The sequence below is a fragment of the Bolinopsis microptera genome, chromosome 13, assembly GCF_026151205.1.
Source record: "Bolinopsis microptera isolate Bmic1 chromosome 13, MBARI_Bmic_1.0, whole genome shotgun sequence".
NCBI classification, from domain to species: Eukaryota; Metazoa; Ctenophora; class Tentaculata; order Lobata; family Bolinopsidae; genus Bolinopsis; species Bolinopsis microptera.
Window position 1 is genome coordinate 2,378,874 of NC_087084.1, and position 19,956 is coordinate 2,398,829.

The 19,956-nt window shown below is 35.4% G+C and overlaps 1 protein-coding gene across 3 annotated transcripts in view; it reads right to left on the reverse strand.

The window, feature by feature from the left end:
• The window catches only part of LOC134825329 (plexin domain-containing protein 1-like), a 35,893-nt gene that overhangs the window by 4,319 nt on the left and 11,618 nt on the right, over positions 1-19,956 (reverse strand). The window contains exons 6-13 of one of the 3 annotated variants that reach the window (XM_063837500.1): positions 15,801-15,878; positions 15,418-15,482; positions 14,137-14,227; positions 12,391-12,486; positions 11,857-11,938; positions 9,513-9,646; positions 5,127-5,183; positions 1,107-1,215 (exon numbers count right to left, since the gene is read on the reverse strand). In XM_063837500.1, coding sequence (XP_063693570.1) covers positions 1,107-1,215; positions 5,127-5,183; positions 9,513-9,646; positions 11,857-11,938; positions 12,391-12,486; positions 14,137-14,227; positions 15,418-15,482; positions 15,801-15,878 — 712 coding nt within the window. Of the gene's footprint in view, positions 1-1,106; positions 1,216-5,126; positions 5,184-8,597; positions 8,661-9,512; positions 9,647-11,856; positions 11,939-12,390; positions 12,487-14,136; positions 14,228-15,417; positions 15,483-15,800; positions 15,879-19,956 lie in introns of all 3 variants that reach the window. The other 2 variants (XM_063837499.1, XM_063837502.1) reach the window with 2 other exon arrangements.

The following is a 19,956-nucleotide window of genomic DNA, read 5'->3' on the forward strand; positions in this document are numbered from 1 at the left end:
GTTGGGTTGGGTTGGTATGAATGGCGATAACCAATACAGGGTCTTCCACTTCCAACAGACACTGGATGTTCACTGTTCAGTTTCGTGAAAACAACCAATCACAGCTCAACATGACATCACTTCTAACACTTAACAGCTCAACTAAACTTATATCACCTAACTAATTACCTAGTACTAATTACCTACTAATTACTTACTAATTACCTACTAATTACCCAACTATCCGGTAGTTAAACCTGGACACAATGTTAGCTGTCTCTCTCTAAAGACACACTAGTGCTCTAGTGCGTGATAACTCCCTTGGGGATTACAATTGATAATGCGGTTAAATATGTCCTCTTATAAAGCTTATATATAAAGCTGTAACACTAGATAATATACAGGTAACTGTAAATATAGAGACCTACTCAAGACTTCAATAATTGTGTCTCAATATTTGACTTGGTGGTATTATCCTTTGTAGGACAGTTGGATAATGGATATGCATAAAACTCGAATTAACGATAAGATCCTAAGATACTGTGTTTATATTCTGAGGTTTAATAAGTTAGAAGTATTCCACTTTCAACACGTTGCTTATCGGCGAGTTGGTGGTTACGAACGAATAACGATCAGTATAAGTAAATCAAGAACTACACTAATAATAAGTAACAATTAATATAATTATTACTAATATAAAGATAAATGGTTAATTAGCATAAAAGATATTTAACCAATTAGTTTACAGCAACGACCAATAAGGCTCTGTGAAAAAAAGTGCACCCTTTAAAAGGTCCATGAAAATAGTTATTTATTCGTAACGCAGAACACTTGTATTTCTAGATAGTATTATAAAAATTAAACAGTTATGATTATTACTCCTTGTTAATTTTGTATTTACAATAATTCATCAATTTTGATTCATTAGAGTACTAATCATATTAGGTACTGATGCCTGATGGTTAAAGAATTTAAAGAAAATGATGGTTAAAGAAAATATTCTACCAGCGTTATAACCTTACTTAAAGATGTATTTGAAGTCTACCACTTATTCGTTGCCTGATAACGCGAAATAATGATTCTTGAATTATCGCTCCTTATCAGCTAATTATTTACTAATTATTTACCCGTGATAATTCATTCTGCTGAAGCTGGCCTCCTCTATCATAAGGGTGTCTGCTCCTGAGCACACTATAGCTGTTTTAGATTCCTGGCATAACACCATCTCGTACGCTCCTGAACATAATTATGTTAATTAGTAGATACTTAGCATGATTGGTAGTTAATTAGTATTATCAGTCAGCATTAGAACCAGAAGGTAAGTAAATAACAGCGTAAAAAGTATTTTCGAAATGGTAAAAATACTGTAAACATTTGAAGTTTGCGAAGCCGCTCTGATAAAGAAATCTGAGGACGCCGCTTTTTCCTTTCTCCGAACTCCGCGGTAAATCGGGGTATTACTGTCCGATTAAGCGTACAGTTTGGAGAAAGATAAACATTACGGTTATTAGGGTTGTGAGGTAGATTGGGGTTGTGACTTTTGTGTCCAAGCCAGATGGTTTTCTACCGCACAGTAATGATTAAATGGTTCCCAGTCATGACTGACAAGCACTCAAGTAAGGGGTAAATAGGGGGATCCTCACAAGCTTGCTTGAGATCAGCCGACAAAGGATCGTGTAATGTAATACCATAATACCTTTGCTACAGAGATTGCGAGAAGCACAAAATTAAGCCAATGTATTGTGTATTACAATGTATTATGTATATTATAATAATGCACGAAGGTTTCTTCATGATAGAAGTGTAGTAATTTGATACACGTTGCTCATCATGGCCAATCAGTAGGCGTTTGAATTTTGATAATAATATGTCGCTAAGACACACGTAAAATTATCAGTGTTCAGTGTTCATGACGTTTTTGATTTGATCTATTTATGTTAAATACATATTTTATAATTATTTGATAAAGTTATTACATTCGTAAACATTGACTGGCTAATTAAATAAACCAGTCCCCAAAAAAAAGAAGTTTCGGGGACAACGTCTTGAGTACATTATAGAATTAAAAATTTAGACATTTTTAAATATTTTGGGGTACGGTAAATCGCCCGGTTTTACTGTAATTGGAAGGTGGATAGATAAAACCATGGGGCATGGTCATGATTGAGACCATGTTACAAGTAAGAAAGTAAAACAACATCAGGATTCAGGAAAGGGTACCCACTACCTATTGTATGGGAGGAAGAAAGAAGAAAGAAGAAAGAAGATAATTTTGTGAGTGTAATATTGTAGAGTGTAGAGGTACAAAGCTGCGGGTCGCGGGATTTGAGTATCACAAAGCTTTAAAAACTGTTTCTATAAACCCAATGTATAGTAATATAGTGTTTATAGAACTACTAGTTACTGACCAGACTTTACTTCCTATTTAGAGCGTTTATGCGTTACTCAGTACACCCCACTAGTACATACATTACAATACAAATGTTTCATTGGCTATTTCAGTTTAGAGGAACGAACGTTACGAAGGCCATTTGTTTATATATTATACAGCCACTCCCAGCTTTCTTCATGACCTTGTGACATTAACGATCCAGAAATATACTGGACATTTTTGGAGTTTACAAGTTATCGTTTTCTGTATAATTAATTATAGGGTATCAAATCGAATTATGAAATTTCCGGAAATAGGGAATGATTAATATCCGACTGTGATACTATGATGCAGTATGTAAGATGCAGTATGTAATATGCAGTATGTAATATGCAAGTTACATTCTATTCATTTTATCACAGTTTTGGATTTTCTTATTTCACCACAGATTATGATTGATGGGCTAGACAGTGAAACACGCAAATTATGTAGTGTATACTTCGTAAGATTACATTATTAGCTACAATGGAATTAAGTTGGTTAGTTTAATTAGTACTAAACAAATGAAGATCTAAAATGCCTCAAAAAATCGAGAATCAAATAACCTTATAAAAAAATACACGTGGTAAATGGAAATGAACTACACAAAAATATAGCTTCAAAAAATGAATTAAAAACTAAGAACCTTATCTTTCAACTATGCATCTATTTAGACCCAAGCAATTAGTTCTATACTTCTCAATATACCTAAATTCCTCCCTATTTAATCCCCCAGGGTTACATTCTTTCAAAATGGCAAATTTATAGTTGTCAATAGTAAAAATGTCACTGTGATGTTCATAGGCATGAATCGAAAGGGCTGATTTATTACGATCCTCTACTTTAAAAGAAGCTCTGTGTCCAGAGCTTGTTATTTCACCACGAAACAGTAGACACTAAAGCTAGAGCTATATAAAATATTTCTTTATGCGTATAAATACAAATGCGTGTGCTCCATTGTCTTGAATTTAATAATATCACGGCGTCTTCGCGTTTGACTTGGGATATACAATATCTAGAGTATGCTACAAATCGATTATAACCTTTAAGCAAATCCTATTTTGTACCAAATGGCCTTCAGTCAAAAAAGAAATTCTTTCAAATTCATTGTAAAGGTAATCCTTATTTAACCATCACCTTAATAATCTCAGAATGTGTGTGTGTCTGATCGTCTGTCTGTCTGTCTGTCTGTCTGTGCGTGTGTAATTTCCCGGTAAGAGTTACGGGACTGGTTTTTTCGGTATAGTGCCGACAAAACTCTGACGAAGCCGATAAGCAATTTTTTTTAAATCGGCCGGTGGTAAGTGGTTTAATTGATGGTTTTGTACCATAAATGTTACATAAAATGGCTTGAGCAGCTTAATCAAGTTACGGGGCTCGCTCTCTCCCATTACTGCATAATATTATGTAGCGTTGGTACGAATAGATCATAACTACGTGCTGTCATGGGTACTTTAAACTTATTAGGGGAAGGAGCGCTTATAGCGGTCTGTTTGAACTGTAGAGAGAGTTCATACTTTCATACGGCAATGAAATGTATGTTTTCAAATATGCGGGTGTGGTGCGGAGTTAATAAGGGTTAATTTCTATTGATTTTAAGATACTATTGTCTAAGATACTATTAGATACGTGACGGCACTCCGAATAGAATTGCTCACCTAATGCGGGTTTTGACTCAGTGGCTAAATACTCCTACCCTTTTTAACTGCGGCAGTGAAATCCCGGCCGAAGGCCGGGTTACACTAGTATTCATATAATAATGCCGTTGAAACCTAAATCAGGGTTATGAGTACCTTATCAATTGAAGTTTTTAAATATTGAAATACTTATATACATAAATAAATTCTTACATTTGTTACACGCTTCGACGTTTTAAATATACCCAACAAAGATGTACATGGACATGTAAGTCATTCAAGCGAGACTTAGTGTGGAAATATTAAACTTATGCAGTTTTAAATCAGTTTAAATTCCTTATCAATACAGCGTATTGAAGCTTTAAAACTTTGAATACTTTTAATCCAGGGGGACTGTTAAAAAACACACGTTACACATAACGTACGCAATAGATAATAACTTAATAATGTAATACGTGAGCGTATTGTGTTATTTTAAGAAAATGTATGTTTTTTGGACAAACGGAAAGAAAACTACTTGGGTGTAGAAAAAAACTACTCGAAATTCTCGGACCATTTTAATCGAAAGATGTATTCCAAATCAAAGAGTATTCCAAATCAAATTATAACATGAGACGAGAAAGTAACCTCGCTACAACGTCCTTTTGAGTTCTGTATTTTATTTTCGACGGAGCAAAAAAATGCCGCGATTATAATACATTGTTGGTTTGACATTCAGAGTTTCACAGTGGTTAACATTTCATTTAGATAATATATGGTGCCTGGTAACATGTAATTATATAATATATGCTTTCCCTTAAACCAGCCAATGATTTGTAACAGCTTTATAGCTTTATTAGGACTTCATAGCAAATGCTAAGATATCACACAATGCACTGTGAAATAATGATAGAATTATAATTTCACCAGTGCTTGAAGTGATATTTCGTAAATTTAAGTGCTTTGAAAGATGCTGAAGACAGTATTAATAATTATCCTGAAGAAGAATGCCCAAAATGTCAGCAGTTTAGCCAGTAATCACGAAGAGTGATTAAAAAGTGTGATCTCAAGTGTGATCACGAAGAGGAATATAAAATCAGGGTTGCTTGAACTCCACATACCCTTATGCGGCCTTGACTTAGCACCTGGGATTTGTATTGCATCTGCCGTACCGTCTGCTGCAAGATATTATCACATATCAACATAATATCACAATCACATAATATCATTTAAATCTTACTCAGCTTATCGTCTATCTGTTGGTTAGCAAAATGCGAATATACACTGATTAGGAGGACCACATTGATAGAATACTTGGTCCATTCTACAGAAAATTGTGCTTGGAAACTACTATAGCATAAGATATATTTAGCTCATCTGACTTAAAGATAAGGGCAAAATGTACAGCTAATATGTATGTAATGGTTATTGTATTGTCTATCATAATTGCTTAATAATATATGGTTGCCTTGAAATTGGCTCAAGTAAAGTCAATGCTTAGCCAAAACATGTAAGGAACCTGTAAGGAACATGACTTAGAATGAGTATTGATTTGACATTATTCATGACATTCTGATAAACACTCATCATCTGAACACTACCCTCTGAAGCAACCCTTTCTATTTCTAACGATCTGTAACTCTGTAATGACCTTGATTGATGATTTGAACGATTTTTCTGTAGAAGCCTCTTATTGCCATAAGATGACAATGTAATCGATCTTATCGCCATAACTCCATAAGATGACAATGTAATCGAAAAGTCAATAGTCTCGACAGGACGTGTGCCAAAGATAGATTTGCACTGCTTTTATACGTGTGATAGAAGCGAGTGATATAGAATTCGCTACTCCCCTAATAATAGTATTGGGGGAGGAAATTGGAAAACTTATCAGATTTACATTTTTACCTTAGATATAATAGCAAAACTTGGCCAAAACGTAACTTTAGGTAATAATATGTTAACGACCCCCAATGAGCCAGTCAGTTCAGAGAGATATCCCAGCAACATTGTTAACTATATAATTTGATGGAATCATGACGTTCTTCACATGTAGCTTCATTATAAGACACACCTACAAAAGGTTACACTAATTACAACACTACAACTCTATTACATTTATTGAGAATTATGTAATGTAGCGTGATGGAAATATTTCCCAGTGTAAACTCGGTCACAAGCCCTAGTTTGTTGGTCAATTGCTATCTCCAAATCAAATTTCACAACAAAAATCAGGGTGAACCCTACCCCCTTAATTAGTTACACTGGGAAATGGCATGGTTAATTGGTTAGGACGTGTTTAGTGTATACAGGAATGTAGAGAATTTTCATATCAGGAAAGTGCGGAAAGCTAAGCGTTTAGATTCAAAGCAGATATTTAGCAAAGCGCAATTTCTTTGTTTCTTTTTTTCTAAAGAACAAACTACTAGCAAGTTACCACTGTTAAGCAGGTAACTTTTATTGGCACGATCAACGCTAAACTTTGTTTTTATTGGATTTGGAGCTTTCATTAAAAGTAAGCATGATAAAAACTTACAATAGTAAGTGGAGTCTAGTTTAGATTCCTCAGTAACGTTAATAAGATGCCAAGATTCCTCAGTACCAATCTCAGGCTCTGTAACGACTTTTTTAGGCTCTGTAACGACTTTTTTAGGCTTTGTAACGACTTTTTTAGTGACATATTTAGGTTCCTCAGTGCCAATCTTAGGCTCAGTGGTGACTTTTTCAGGTTCATGAACAAATTTTTCAGGCTTAGTGACAAATCGATGAGGCTCTGTGATGACGTTCTCAGGCTCTGTAACGACTTTTTTAGGGTCGGTGATGACTCTTTCAGGCTCTGTAACTATTTTATTATGCTCTGAAACGAAATGATGCATGTCAGTTACTGCATTTTTGTGCTTGGAATGCCGATGATTATCACCAGAAACTGTGTTTTGAGCTTCAGAATCTTGGTTAGTTGAAGGAACATGGTTAGTGGCGGTTTCTTTAGGTTCTGTTTTTGGTTTAGTCGTAGGATCCGCCACCCAATCTGGAAAAAGGAAACTAGCAAATAGTTATCAATCTTACACCATTATTTGAAGTTTGAACACATATTACCGCAAGAAAAAGGTTATGGGTCCTGTAAAATGGCAAAGAAAAGAGTAGTGCGGAGTGCCCTGGACTAGCGTCAAATAATCGGATTATCCTAAGCAGGAGCAAAGTTTTCAGCGCCTCTTGGCAGCTGCAGCTGAATGCAAAAATCATATTTTCGTATCTAGTTATTCTAGCTACGCTTTCTTATTTAGATAGTTAACTTAACTATTAAAAAAGTTAAGTTTGTACTGCATCTTTGCATCTTACTAGTTGAACCAAAACTCGCCACAAACTGATTTCTCCATAGAAGTATTAAAACTAACCGAAGTGGTTACCATATTTAATCTAATCGAAGAAATTGTCAGATTTAGGGTTTGCTAGGCTCCATGATAATGTTCAAAATAATATGTTGATCACCCTTCGACAAGGACCCGGACGATAGGCTTGTCATTCTCGGTATTTCTGGAGCGAGCATCGCAAGCTTTGATCCCAAAAATAACATTTGACTTGTATTACTTGTGTAATGGTAACCTTTTACATATTTGCAAGATGCAAAACATTCGTGATCCGAATCATCGTCAAACAATTCAATCCAGTCACCGATATACTTATAGCATCTCACCTATTATAAAGTTATAAATAACTGCACCGAAATAGATACATTGCGTAATATTATAATAAATTTGACTATTATAATAATATAATGAATAAAAATAGCGCGAATGAAGCTATATTACAGTTCAATGCAGTTAGATGAAAACGGCAAAATGTTTGCTTTTTGCCTACAAGTATCATATTATTAATTCTTATTGTCATTATAATACATTTGTAACCTATTAAATACATTTCATGTGACCCTAAATTATCCACATGTCCCCACATTATGTGGTTTAGTTTCATCTGACTGAGCAGCTGGTAATAACGGTTTAGTCTGAGGACGCACAGTATAATAAATGTTACTGTAAGGCTAGAGTTTCCTTTTGTAAGAAGTGGTAGTGGTATTACCGGTGTGTTCAAGATAAAAATTCGACCTCACGGTGCAGTGGTATGACATAAACCATATTTGAATCGTCCGTTCATTGAATTAAATATCAAAATCAGTTAATAATGTAGGGTATTAAACTTCTTAATACAGTTCTAACTCCACCCCTTTAATATCAAGACGATTAGTGATTATTTATCAACCCTGCGTTTTGTGGAGAGGGTACTAAATTGAAGTCATTTTCACCGACACCATGGCAAAATCAAATTCAAATAAATAACGAATGGCACGCTGCGGAAATATGTTTTGTATTACGAATCATAAACTGTGTCGGGCAACGAGAATTATTATATTATTTTGGGATTTTTAATTTTTGTCGCCCGCAAGATTGCTTGACAGTACCTTAATAGATAGGGTACTTACTGGTACAGTGGGGTGCCATATGTTTTCGTTATTCCTAACGGCGCGAGTTTGCGTGCAGGTCACGTGATATTGTTAGCAGTGAGTGTAATTACGAGTCTCTGGATAATGTACGTACGTTGTGGTGAGCTGGTGAGTTTTGGTGAGTTGGTGAGAGAGTTGAGCGTAACTTCGGATCCCCCTGTAATGTGCTCAAACAATACATTCGTGGATATAGGTTACTAGGCAGTAACTAGGTAGTAACTAGGTAATAACTAGGTAGTAACTAGGTAGTAACTAGGTAGTAACTAGGTAGTAACTAGGTAGTAACTAGGTAGTAACTAGGTAGTAACTAGGTAGTAACTAGGTATTTATAACTTATTGGTGAGAGCTTTGAGCCCAGTGAAGGATTTTCTAGGTTCAGTAACAACTTCCTTGGGTTTTGTGATGACTTTTTAGGCTCTGTAACGACTTTTTACTTTTTTAGGCTTTGTAACAAAGTTAGTGGTCACAAATTTACCAGGCTCTGGGATGACTTTTTTCAAAACCCAAAATAGTTCAAATAAATAACGAATAGCACGCTGCGGAAATATGTATTGTATAACGAACAATAAACTGTGTTTAGCAACGTAGCTTATAGTGAGAATTATTATATTATTTTATAATTTATACATTAAGTTTAAAAGTGTGTTTAATATAAATATTAGGCTCATCTGTAATACAATATTATAATGTCCATTATAGGTGTCCTGTAAATTATGAAACATCGAAAACAAAATACAGCTAATCAACGAGAAATCACATAGATGTGCTCGCGAAACATACGCGGTCTTAATTATAGTCAACACTTGCGTGAAGTAATCAGAATGTTAGTAACCTTGCATTCATCGATAAACTAGCATAAACTTTATTTATCATGCATCTTTTCAGCTGCTTGAAAATCTCAGAAATTAATGCATATTTTATACAGCTCATGTTAAATAGCTTAAAGGAAGCAAGCTAAAGAAAGCATTGTAAATTTAAAAATTGTATTAATTAATCAATTAAAACGCACCTTTATCAGTTTTAGGAGGTAAAGCAGCCTCGCTCTCATTGGGACACTCCGTAGCCTGTGTAACGGAGTTGTCAGGCTCGTTACACTTTCCTGTTATCCAGTTCTGTTTCCAGCGAGATGTTCCGTCACTGCACCTGCACACGTGTTGTTACAGAGACCAGAGATACACAAACAATGAACGGGCCGGGTTAAAACAGATAAGAGACCAGAGAAACACAAACAAATAGGGCTGGGTTAAAACAGATAAGAGACCAGAGAAACACAAACAAATAGGGCCGGGTTAAAACAGATAAGATACCAGAGAAACACAAACAAATAGGGTCGGGTTAAAACAGATAAGAGACCAGAGATACACAAACGATGAACAAATAGGGTCGGGTTAAAACAGATAAGAGACCAGAGAAACACAAACAAATAGGGCCGGGTTAAAACAGATAAGAGACCAGAGAAACACAAACAAATAGGGCCGGGTTAAAACAGATAAGAGACCAGAGAAACACAAACAAATAGGGCCGGGTTAAAACAGATAAGAGAGCAGAGAAACACAAACAATGAACAAATAGGGCCGGGTTAAAACAGATAAGAGAGCAGAGATACACAAACAATGAACAAATAGGGTCGGGTTAAAACAGATAAGAGACTGCAGGCGAGTGTGTTTACCGTATATAATATGTTATAGAGTCAATAGCTGTTATTGTAACATAAATAAATAAATAATAAATTCTAACACTTATTGAACGCTTTGGCATAAATAATAAAATATAAGAAATATAATAAAATGTAATAAAATAATAACTCTGTATAAAATTGCAGTTATTAAACTAGCTAGACTAAATAACGGTGATGCCTTATCAAATTATGGGTTTCTAGACACCCAGTATATTGATAACCAAATATTTATAACTTGACTTGAGGTGTTAGTGACATTTAAACATATTTAGGGGATGGCTGAGCAATTGTCCAAATAAAGCTATGATTGAACCACGAATTTGTCGCTAGTAGCAGTATACGAAGGAAGGTGGATTCCGGCTAGGATCGTTGGTGCTAACTGCTAAGTTATATATCATAACTTCAGCTAAAACTTCTGATAAAAAGCCTGTGACTAATACAGGTAGTCTCTCGACACGAAACTTTTTTTAAAAGTATACTGTAAACATTAATATTTGAACATCATCTGGGAATGTTAAAAAAACAACTACATAATTAAAATAAACATTAAATTAGTAATGTTTTAGTTTAGAGTGAGACTTACTGTTGCAAGTAATTAGTGACGTTTTGCAGTTAACAATTAAAGTTGGACTTACTGTTGCACGTAATAAGTAATGTTTTGCAGTAAACAATTAAAGTTGGACTTACTGTTGCAAGTAATAAGTAATGTTTTGCAGTTAACAATTAAAGTTGGACTTACTGTTGCACGTAATAAGTAATGTTTTGCAGTTAACAATTAAAGTTGGACTTACTGTTGCAAGTAATAAGTAATGTTTTGCAGTAAACAATTAAAGTTGGACTTATTGTTGCAAGTAATTAGTAATGTTTTGAAGTTAACAATTAAAGTTAAACTTATTGTTGCAAGTAATAAGTAATGTTTTGCAGTAAACAATTAAAGTTGGACTTATTGTTGCAAGTAATTAGTAATGTTTTGAAGTTAACAATTAAAGTTAAACTTATTGTTGCAAGTAATAAGTAATGTTTTGCAGTGAACAATTAAAGTTGGACTTACTGTTGCACGTAATAAGTAATGTTTTGCAGTTAACAATTAAAGTTGGACTTACTGTTGCACGTAATTAGTAATGTTTTGCAGTTAACAATTAAAGTTGGACTTACTGTTGCAAGTAATTAGTAATGTTTTGCAGTAAACAATTAAAGTTGGACTTACTGTTGCACGTAATTAGTAATGTTTTGAAGTTAACAATTAAAGTTAAACTTATTGTTGCAAGTAATAAGTAATGTTTTGCAGTAAACAATTAAAGTTGGACTTACTGTTGCACGTAATAAGTAATGTTTTGCAGTTAACAATTAAAGTTGGACTTACTGTTGCACGTAATAAGTAATGTTTTGCAGTAAACAATTAAAGTTGGACTTACTGTTGCACGTAATAAGTAATGTTTTGCAGTTAACAATTAAAGTTGGACTTACTGTTGCACGTAATAAGTAATGTTTTGCAGTTAACAATTAAAGTTGGACTTATTGTTGCACGTAATAAGTAATGTTTTGCAGTAAACAATTAAAGTTGGACTTACTGTTGCACGTAATAAGTAATGTTTTGCAGTTAACAATTAAAGTTGGACTTACTGTTGCACGTAATTAGTAATGTTTTGCAGTAAACAATTAAAGTTGGACTTACTGTTGCACGTTTGGGCACCAACTACAGTTAAATGTAGTCTCTAACGTTGCACAAGCTGCACAACTCTGTGCGGTGGCGCAAGCTGAAATTATTATAAATTAATAATTTAAATTTAATACTTAATATATATAAAGCAAATCATTTTTTTTTTCAAGCCTCATATTTCTTCGTGTCCAAAGGCAACACATTATTATAAATTTTAAAAATTAGAATATTCCGCTGTTGTCAAAGCTGTCTCGACATAGTTGTCATACATTTAGAAGTGCCAACACTAAATTTCGACAACTACCTATTTTCCATAATGTGTTGTGAAAAATTTCAAAGATGCGTCGATTGTTTCTAAAAGTTGGATGTCGAAAATGCAGACGTACGACAGTCGACACCTCGTATTTTTTTGCCATGTACAATATTCTATAATATATTCATTAAATTGCGTAATCTTAAAGTTAATATGCTGTCTGAATTCTGAAAAGATTTTCGATTTTGTGACCCTCAAGATTGCTTGACAGTACATTAATTGTAGATTTAACTTACTGGTGAGAGCGTTGAGCATAACTTCGGAGCCCACCGTTATGTGCTCAAACGGTACATCAACTTTGTGGTATTCGTGGATATAGGTCACCGTCATACCTGTAGTTATTGCCGGTCACTTATACTGACAATACTATACACAGTACACTATACACACTCAACACAGTACACTATACCTCTAAACACAGTCCACTATACACAGTACACTATACACAATACACTATACACAATACACTGCAAACGGTACATCAACTTTGTGGTATTCGTGGATACAGGTCACCGTCATACCTGTAGTTCAGATGTTATTATACACAGTACACTATACACAGTACACTATACACAGTACACTATACACAGTACACTATACACTGCAAACGGTACATCAACTTTGTGGTATTCGTGGATATAGGTCACCGTCATACCTGTAGTTCAGATGTTATTATACACAGTACACTATACACAGTACACTATACACAGTACACTATATAATATATACACAGTACACTATACACTGCAAACGGTACATAAACGTTGTGGTATTCGTGGATATAGGTCACCGTCATACCTGTAGTTCAGATGTTATTATACACAGTACACTATACACAGTACACTATACACAGTACACTATATAATATATACACAGTACACTATACACTGCAAACGGTACATCAACTTTGTGGTATTCGTGGATATAGGTCACCGTCATACCTGTAGTTCAGATGTTATTATACACAGTACACTATACACAGTACACTATACACAGTACAGTATATATATATACACAGTACACTATACACTGCAAACGGTACATCAACTTTGTGGTATTCGTGGATATAGGTCACCGTCATACCTGTAGTTCAGATGTTATTATACACAGTACACTATACACAGTACACTATACACAGTACACTATATATATACACAGTACACTATACACTGCAAACGGTACATCAACTTTGTGGTATTCGCGGATGAACTATTCCAGATGTTATTGGCTCAAGAAAAAGGAGTATCAAGAATATTAAACTACTTTCACTAGAACAATGTAATATTTGTTTTAATATTTTTAATTATCGATGATACAACTAAACACTTGACTGATATATGGATAATATCCGGTTGGAAGAGACAAGGACAAATGAAACAAGGAAGTTAGGAGTAAGGGCAAATTTTCGGCGTCAACGCCATCTTCAGGCTCAAATTATTTGTTATATAGTAGTGTTGAAAGTATTAATACTTTCAACACTACTATATAACATATAATATCAGTATTTCAATCATGAGACTAATAAACAGCGAACTACTCCGTTATTTGAAACACTTCACTCTTGATACGTTAGTCTTGGTAGAACAATAGAATCACCACCAATATCATTACAAGAAATATTGTAGAGAATTGTTAAAGTGTATGTACCATGTTTGGTGTCCTATGCATACACTCCTTGATAGTTATCTTGATCTAGTATCTTTGTTTCACACAATAGAGCATAAGTTTTGTGGTTTATCCACTGGGCTTAGAGTTTGTGTTTAAGCTACCAAATTTTATTATTTTTATTATTACAAGAAATATTGTAGAGAATTGTTAAAGTGTATCATGTACCATGTTGATAGGTGAAAATTCTGTTTCTTCCTCCACTAGCGAGCTCAACAAATGAAACAAGCAGTTAATCACACAAAAATATTTTCGATGGTCTACATCTTCATCAGTTCTCAAATTATTTGTTATATAGTAGTGTTGAAAGTATGTACCATGTTTGGTGTCGACCTCGTAGAATGCTTCAGAAATTCCAATCTTAACGTAATGAGAGTCATCATCAATACTGTCTACTGAGAAAGGGACCTGAAAATAGCATTAAGTTGTTTAAATAGTAAGTAAGAAGATTGATTACAAACATTCTTTGTCGGCAAATTTAGACTAACTTGATTATTATCAACTGAAAATATTCATAATAATTCTCGGATTAGAAATCTAACCTGAGCACTCGACTGGAGAATAGCATTAAGTTGTTTAAATTTTAATATAACCTATTTGATTGTTTTAAAAACTATCTAATGCTTTAATGCATACCAAAACTAAAATGAATCAACATAATATTATAAAGGACTCAATTTGAACCCTGGACAGCTTGTCAAGTACATCGTTTAATAGAACTCATGAACATGTAGCTAAATTATCTTTTTCATTAATTCTTAGGATTCTTCTTACTCAGTTATTTTATAAACAGAAATTATTAGAATAATTGTAATTCCTTTGTAAGTAATGAATGCCTTTTGTATAATACTGTAAATAGATTCTTATAACGTTTATTGCACTTCGCTATAATATAATAACATTAATTTAATAACATTAATATAATAAGATTAATTTCATTTCAGACATAAACGAAACCTCTCTATTACATAAATTATTACATAAATTATAATCTTTTATCGACGTTGTAAGAAGATTGATTAAAAACATTCTTTGTCGGAAAACTTAGACTAACTTGATTATTATCAAGTTCTGAAAATATTCACAATAATTCTCGGATTAGAAATCTATAGTTCAAAAATTAATTGTACGTTCCGTCATTACTATTATTAGCACTTATAAGTGGCATAACAATTAAGCAGTTTTATATAATTCGTGATTTACTTTCTCGTTAAAAAGTAACTCCAACGAGAATAATCAGTTGCAGTCCTAATTGTTTAATTGTTTAATTGTTTAACTATTTAATGCTTCAAACGGTTTATATGATAAATCATCAAATAAAATTATTCACGATTAATATTGGCCGAAAATCTGTCACTTGCAAATAATTTAATCACTCTTTAGTCTTCATAATGCTATTATATAATGCATCGATAATCCACATAAAAATAAAGTTCAAGGAAGGGTTAAAATATTGTTATTAATTACTGAAACAATCAGAGATGACTATTAGCAACTAGTTTACTCAATTAGATAATTTGAATACAAATAATCTACGTATAATGTAATTATCATGCATATTAACTTATTAAAAAGGGATTACAATAGCCGTAACTCACCTGTTTGTAAGCAAAAATAATGTCACCGTTGATGTACAATTGTGCTTGGAAACTGAACGGCATATCTGAAAGGTTTCGCTGATTAATTTCTAAGACGTGTGCATTTTGCAACTAAACCATGTCCATATAATGGCTATAATATAATAATTGTATAATGTAAATAACTGCATTTTATCTCTGTTATCTTTGTTACATGTGAACTCATATTAATTAAACCAAGCTGCTGCCTGCTTTTTAAGCTGGGGAGAAGCAATGATGGTAAAAAACTCGGTGGGCTAAAAACTGTTGATCAGTGTAATGTCCAGTTACAAACACTATCTGACCATCAATAATTAAGTTCTGTAATCTGTAAATCTATATTTTAAACGATAAGAAAATGGTACCTTTCTCTGCATTTGGATCGTTAGGATTACGATGAGAGTGCACGTACACATTATCCCACTGTACAATCGCTCGTGTATCTGAAGTATTATTATGTAACAACTAACAGTAATTAAATAATAGTAAATTAAATTAATAGTAATTAAATAGCCACAATGACGTACCAGAACGTAAGACTTTCCTTATCTTCAACTATTTCCTTATTTTCAACTACATATTTCCATATCTTCCATATTTCCCCCATTTTTTTCAAATTTGCAGCTTTTTAGAATCCCAAATAGGTACAAAGCGTTAGCTGACGTTGAGTATAAAAATGTCAGTACTGAGCTGATGGTATTAATTAACAATACTCTTGTGAAATGTGAACCCCTAACTCCCAAATGTAATTCATCCTTTATACACGCGGCCCTTCTAGGTAACCAAAGTCCCCCCCCCCCCCCGTCTTCTCCCATACGAGCGGTGTTTGGGCGGCAGAAGGATAGCTAAGAAAGATTCTTGCAGCCTGCAGCAGAACTGAAGAACAAAGTAAGATCATTCATTGATCTCACCGTGGAGTGTGCCATCTCCGCACTAATCCACTTTAAAGTATGGAGCACGAGACTCTCATGGCGAGAGATTTGGTATAGTGATGCGAAAACTATTCTTCTACCACCTTTTTTTGCCTCTTATAGCGTTGAGAATATTATAACTTAAAAAGGGGTTTCTAATGAAGTTATTGTTATTAAGGGGGAGGGGAGGGGGCGGTGGGGGCCGGGGGGGTCTTAAGTCATTGCAAGTTGCAACTAACACTTTTCCAGCTTGTATACCAACATTTTTTGTTTACGAGATTGGCCCCGGGTCCGGGACACTAAGGCGCGAAACTCTTGTAACTCTTCTAAGCTTCTAGAGTATTTATCAATATCGATCGAAAATACGAGAATTTGTACATCGTAGGGTCCTGTTTCATAGGGCGCCGCCCTAGAGTCTCACACCCTAGAGTCTCACGCCCTTGAGCCCTAGAGTCTCACTCCCTAGAGTGCCACACCCTATACTTAAAGTTACGCCCTTGAGTCCGGACCCCAATAATAACGGTTAACGAACATTTACAAAGCCCGTAAAATAAAGCATGATTATTGTCGATAATTATACATTTTCAACAATATAAATGACAAAAATATTCATTATGAAATGATATTCACATAATATCATATTATGTGAATATCGTATAATATGTTCAATGACTTTAAATGACAATGTTATACAGTACTGACTATATTATAAGAATAGTGATTGCACAGATCAGCAGATCCGTGCACGATATTACATGGCTAACAATAACAGCTGTCTTATGGGTTGCGAGTGTATGTTTAATAAGTAGCCTCTTTATTATCGTAAAAGCCAGTAAGGCATAATATAAAGCTTTATAAACATGTGACTGTATGGTATACATAATGATACATTAATATAGTATTGCACCGTATCACAAGTCATACATTACGCGCCCATATTTTTGCACAAAGATCCTTATTATAAGACCTTTACAATTCCACTGCAACTATTACATGGCTCTATAAGTAAAGTGTCCAGTGTCCACTACACCAAGTACAGGAAGTGTGTTCCCATTAGTACTGATAACCAGGGAGGTCTTTTAATAGATAATACCACTGTGTAGACTCAACTATCACGTGACGTCACGTGATAATGGTCACGTGACGTCACGTGATAATGGTCACATGACTGTCCGCGTGTAATGTTTTAACGACCACAGCACACATATTATAAAACACGCTCACTTAGACTTATATACAGCGTGTGGGATGCAACAGAACGTTACCGTGATAACACAAAGGCAGGTTAATGGTATTTAAAGAATGTGTGAGGTCTGATCATGGTACAACCCCAGCTTGTCATGTCAGAGAATAGAACATTATCTCTTGAAAGAGACTTTTATTTAACGTAAACTGTTTCGTTCCATAGGAAGATACTGTAGAGGCCTCATGTAGCCTCCAGGCTCGACAAACCCCGACACACCCCGACATATCCCGACAAACCCAGACATATCCCGACAGACCCCGACAAACCCCGACGTGTCGAGATATGTCGAAATATGTCGGGCCCACCGGCTACATAAGGCCTCTGTAGCAAAAGAAACATCAGATACAGCTATCATAGGGTATCATATCATATAGAGCCTCTAGGACTCCAGCAGGAGCTATTCGACTGCGGCCAAATGGTCAACTCCAAGCGTGCTATTGTGTTAAGTCACATGACACACCTAAGCGCACGAAGGTGACATGAATGCTCATTCAAATACTCAGTCTCATCGGGTCCAATGACTCCTCAATTATTCATTTCTCGCTGTTCATGAACTGTCTCTAAACAAAGAGAAATAACTCGTGTTATGTGCCTTCTCGGGTACTCGGGCCTATCCATCTGTTACAGCCAACTCTTATTCAAAGAGTTTCTATGTATTTTATAGTTGTTCCACATAATAAGGAGAATACAACATATTTTAATGCTCTACATGTGTACAGTTGTGATGATCGTTAGCTGACGTTTGATATGAAATGGACAAGTCAGTAATGATGGTATGTAGATGGTATGTAATAATAGTACTATGTTTACAGTATGTACTGAAGGGGTATCCTAAGAAGTTTCTTGAAATTTTAACAGGTACCCCTCCTCATTTAACCCTCAATCAAGTTTCCTATCATTCGGCTGAGTCGACCGAGGAGATCGCATAGATCAATTGGATCCTTAGCTACTCCCTAGACTAGACCTGACACTGGGATTCGAACCCTGGACCTTCAAGGCGGATGCTATAACCACTAGGCCACCTAGCCTATGAAGAATGTAGATGGTATGTAGATTGTCACCAGCGGGTCACCTCGAGATACGTCGTTTTCATAATGTACACTCGACTAGTGACTACCATCAACACACATGTAAAGTTACACACAGTTCCTTATTGCTCTATATTTGAGTGCCTTATTTCTTTACTTATCGTGGAAGAGGACCTATTGACATCACGTGATAATGGTCACGTGATGGTACACAAACACTAGCGGACAGTATATTATTGTGTATAGTTTACAGTGTATTATTGTGTATAGTTTAAAGTAAACATGGTTCTCATTGACAAACGTTACACTGGGGCGCACGTGACAATTGCTCGCAGATGTGATTGGTAGTTGTTACAGTGTGGGGTACGCTGATTGGTTAAAAACACTGCCCAGTGCAGGGTGGTTAAAAAGTGGGTTTATTAAATACAAAACATTGTGGAGCTAAGATCGTGTTACAAGGGTTAAGTGGCAAGTTGGTCACGTGGTTAGTGGCAAGTTAGTCACGTGGTTATATTAGTGGCAAGTTGGTCACGTGGTTAGTGGCAAGTTGGTCACTATAATGCCGTTTTAGAACCAAGTTCATTGGGTCAACAAAACGTGTTTACAATGAGATCCTCATTATGAGACCCATTTAACAGGGGAGCTTCCCTGACACATGATCTCCAGGTGAAGTTCGACATCTTGTTCATCAAATCAATGCTGGAAAACTGCAAATGTTCACATGCCCAGCACCTACTTTTAAAAGGAGGTGTGCGAGATGACGGTACTCATATACAGGCCGCAGAATGAGGTATGCGAAATGACGGTACTCATATACAGGCCGCAGAATGAGGTGTGCGAGATGACAGTTCTCATATACAGGCCGCAGAATGAGGTGTGCGAGATGACAGTTCTCATATACAGGCCGCAGAATGAGGTGTGCGAGATGACAGTTCTCATATACAGGCCGCAGAATGAGGTGTGCGAGATGACAGTTCTCATATACAGGCCGCAGAATGAGGTGTGCGAGATGACAGTTCTCATATACAGGCCGCAGAATGAGGTGTGCGAGATGACAGTTCTCATATACAGGCCGCAGAATGAGGTATGCGAGATGACAGTTCTCATATACATGCCGCAGAATGAGGTGTGCGAGATGACGGTACTCATATACAGGCCGCAGAATGAGGTGTGCGAGATGACAGTTCTCATATACAGGCCGCAGAATGAGGTATGCGAGATGACAGTTCTCATATACAGGCCGCAGAATGAGGTGTGCGGCAGAATGAGGTGTGCGAGATGACAGTTCTCATATACAGGCCGCAGAATGAGGTGCGCGAGATGACAGTTCTCATAT